Source organism: Akebia trifoliata, chromosome 12, assembly GCF_017979445.1.
Source record: "Akebia trifoliata isolate Shusen 1 chromosome 12, ASM1797944v1, whole genome shotgun sequence".
NCBI lineage: Eukaryota > Viridiplantae > Streptophyta > Magnoliopsida > Ranunculales > Lardizabalaceae > Akebia > Akebia trifoliata.
The window spans coordinates 6,544,411-6,548,198 of record NC_141386.1 but is presented as its reverse complement, the minus strand read 5'-3'; the positions used below and the strand labels follow the sequence as shown (position 1 = coordinate 6,548,198).

Genomic DNA, 3,788 nt, shown 5'->3' with positions numbered 1-3,788 from the left:
ACAAAATGACCCACGCCTTACTTAAGTATTTTTACTATTCGAATTCTATGGGATTTGGCCGACAACACCTTAAAAAGTATCATTAGATGGAGACAAGCATGAATTTGGAGGACTTGGATGATTCGTGATAATATGACAACGTGGCATATTAAATTGACTCTCTAACGTGGGGTGTGTTAGAACCCTAGACTTTATGCCTCGGGATATCTAACCGCACATCCCCACATACACAACTGCATAGATTTTGGAGATGTGTAAGTATGTATCTTGAGACATAAAGTTTATGATTCTAGCACACCCCACGTCAGGAGAGTCGATTGAATATACCACGTGGGCGAGTCATATTATCGCCACTCTACTTGTCTCAATGCTTCCCAAGCCCAAACACCACTCCAATACCCAAGAAAAATGCCAATTACACTTTACCACTATTAAAATTATAAGCCACGTGTCACTTTCTGGATAGACACGACTCCTCCCAAATAAAAAAAGGTTGAAAAATCAAATCAGATTCCTATCGACCACTCCTAAGGCACTATTTGAAATGATTTGTTTATCAACAAATATCTACCAATTAGATTGCGACAGATAGGAAATAAAAAAAAGCAAAAGTAAACAGTAGTGGGTCCCACTAATGAATGGATATCCGAAGCGTCAGGATAGCTGACACGTCACGCTTATTCTCGTTACCTACATATATATGGTGCTCCCTCATGTAATACCACAGATAGTTTTACAAGATAGAAAAGCAACAGCACACACAACGAGAGAGTGAGTGACAGAGAGGGAGTTTTGCAGGGTTTGGCAAAGAAGTAGAAATGATGGAACCAACCAATCAAGTAGCACCGTTCATTTCGAAGACTTATCAGATGGTGAACGATCCAACGACAGATGGCTTAATCTCATGGGGAAGAGCAAATAACAGTTTCCTCGTGATTGACCCGATTGATTTCTCACAAAAGCTATTACCAGCATATTTCAAGCACAAAAACTTCTCAAGCTTTGTACGTCAGCTAAACACTTATGTAAGTACAAATGATTCCATGTATACGAAGTAAGATAATATAGTATACTTGATTGTATCTGATCTTTGTGTTTTTTTTTTTTTTCCTCATCAGGGTTTCAGAAAAGTGGACCCAGACAGATGGGAATTCGCGAACGAATGGTTCCTCAGAGGCCAGACTGATTTGCTGAAGAATATCGTAAGAAAGAGGAGTAGTAGGAGTTCGCACGTGCGAGTGAAGCGTGAGGATGAGGAGGAGGATGGGGAGGACGAGGAAGAGGAGGACGATAAGGGGATAGTTATGGAGGTTGCGAGGTTGAAGAAAGAACAAAGGGTTTTAGAAGAAGAGATACAAGCGATGGATAAGCGTTTACAAGCGACAGAGAGAAGACCACAGCAAATGATGGCTTTTCTTTATAAGGTTGTGGAAAATCCCGAAATTATCCCTAGATTGATGCTTGAGAAGGAAAGAAAGAGAAGGGTAGAAGAGAAAAAGAGGCGTCTGATGTTATCTTCTCCTCCTCCATCAATTTCTAGTGCTACAGTTACAACATCTACAAATGGTCTGATTGTATCAGAGCCGTTTATTGATCCTTTTGTTGACCAGAGCAATCAAATGGGGTTTTTCCCTGATTTAGAGGGGAGTCCTCCTCCTCCTCCTCCTTACCCTTTTTCACTACTTGGTGGTGGGTTTTAATTCAAGGATTTCCAATATTGGTCTTTCTCTCTCTCTCTCTCTCTCTTGGTTTGTTTGTAACTTTACCCTAAATGATATATACTAAGAATTATTTTAGTTATTATGAATGTAAATGTTGTATTATAATTTAGATGTTTAGTATAAGTTAAATTAAGGGAAAATGTAGAGTTAAAATTGGAATATGGAGAGTTGAGGGAAAAAAATGAATTCTGATCCTTAAAGGAATTGGAGTTGGTGTCAGAAGGTATCTAACATGTCATGTTGGCATGAATCACATTGTGTTGGGTTGGGTTGGCATGAATCACATTATGTTGGGTTGGGCCGTTGATGATTTTAATTATTGCTTAACAATTGTAGTGAATAGACCTCATGATTGGACAGCAAGTAGGGCTGTAGATTTTTGGCTCATTGTCCCATTAATCATGTCCAACTAAGGTTAAGGGTCTGATTTTCAGAATGCAAAAGTAGGGTTGGGTTAAATATGCGTCCTCTTAGGACCTATATGACATTGCTTGGCTAAACCTAATTGTTCCGGGCGGAGCTAGGATTTTCTTTTGAAGGGGAGGGACAAATTATAATTGATTAGTAAGATTGAAGAACTTGAAAATGAGTGGAATTGAAGTTAAAATTCAAGAAAGTAAGAGATTAATTGATTAAATAAGTGAATTGATGAATCAATCGGTAATTTCTTGATTAGTCTCCAAACAAAATATCACTTCTACCCTTCAACCTCAAAATTTTATGTTTTTTCAACTTTAAAATTTCAAGAACAAACTGTGATTTTAAAAGAGGTTGGAGAAGATGAGTTTTGTGAAGAAACTTCAAAAATATTATTTGTATAATCCCTAAAAATTTTATCAAATTTTCACGAATTTATTTTAATTAACCAAACTCAATCTCCGTTAATTGTTACTATGATTGTGAAAGGTTGTGGGAATAAGTTAGGTTACTTGCACCCACTATTTATGCTCATTGCACCAACCTCAATCACATATATATAGGGTCGGGTTCCATGTACGCATATATCTACTTATATATCTACAACGTGTTTTGTCCTAATAGCTAAAAGTTTCGGAGTGAACTGATTTTTAGTGAGGATGATCTCTATGATGAGGAGATCATCCTCATCAAAAATCAGCTCAATCCAAATTTTAAACCTTGTCAAAAGTGATTTACAAAAAATGGATGGTCCATGATTCTTCAAGTCATAAATATGGGGTTAGAAATTTTAGAATTAATTGATTTTTTGTGGGGATGATCTCTTCATCTTGGAGATCATCCTCACCAAAGATTAACTCAATCCAAAACTTTTAACCCACATAAGACAAAACATGTTGTAGATATATGAGTCGTCATGTATACATTGATCATAATCCATATATATATATATATATATATATATATATATATGGGTGGCGTTCAAGGGCCAACTTTTTAGCAAACTTTTTGGCAAAACATTTTTCAAAACATAGGTTAAAGGTTTTGGAATGGGCTGATTTTTGGTGAGGATGATCTCTACGGTGAGGAGATCATCCTCACCAAAAATCAGCCCATTCCAAAACTTCTAACCCATGTTTACAAGTTGAAAAATCGTGGACCGTCCATTTTTTATAAACTGTTTTTGATGGGGTTAGAAGTTTTGGAATTGGCTGATTTTTGGTGATGATGATCTCCTCACCGTAGAGATCATCCTCACCAAAAATCAGCCTATTCCAAAACCTCTGACCTATGTTTTGAAAAATGTTTTGCCAAAAAGTTTGCTAAAAAGTTGGCCCTTGAACGCCCCCCTATATATATATATATAAGGAAATGTTCAGCACCAAACATTTTTCAAAACATGGGTTAGAAGTTTTGGAATGGGCTGATTTTTGGTGTGGATGATCTCTACGATGAGGAGATCATCGTCATCGTGGAGATCATCATCACCAAAAATCAGCTCATTCCAAAACTTCTAACCCCATAAAAAATGGTTTACAAAAAATGGACGGTCCACGATTTTTCAACTTGTAAACATGGGGCTAGAAGTTTTGGAATGGGCTGATTTTTGGTGAGGATGATCTCCTCACCGTAGAGATCATCCTCACCAAA

General features: G+C 37.1%; 1 protein-coding gene across 1 annotated transcript; it reads left to right on the top strand.

Annotated features, from left to right (window-relative positions):
* Positions 1-714: 714 nt before the first annotated feature.
* Positions 715-1,800, top strand: HSFC1 (heat shock transcription factor C1). The gene is made up of 2 exons (XM_086417483.1): positions 715-1,025; positions 1,119-1,800. The coding sequence occupies exons 1-2, from the start codon at positions 819-821 to the stop codon at positions 1,698-1,700; spliced, it is 789 nt and encodes a 262-aa protein (XP_086273609.1). The 5' UTR covers positions 715-818; the 3' UTR covers positions 1,701-1,800.
* The last annotated feature ends 1,988 nt before the right edge of the window (positions 1,801-3,788 follow it).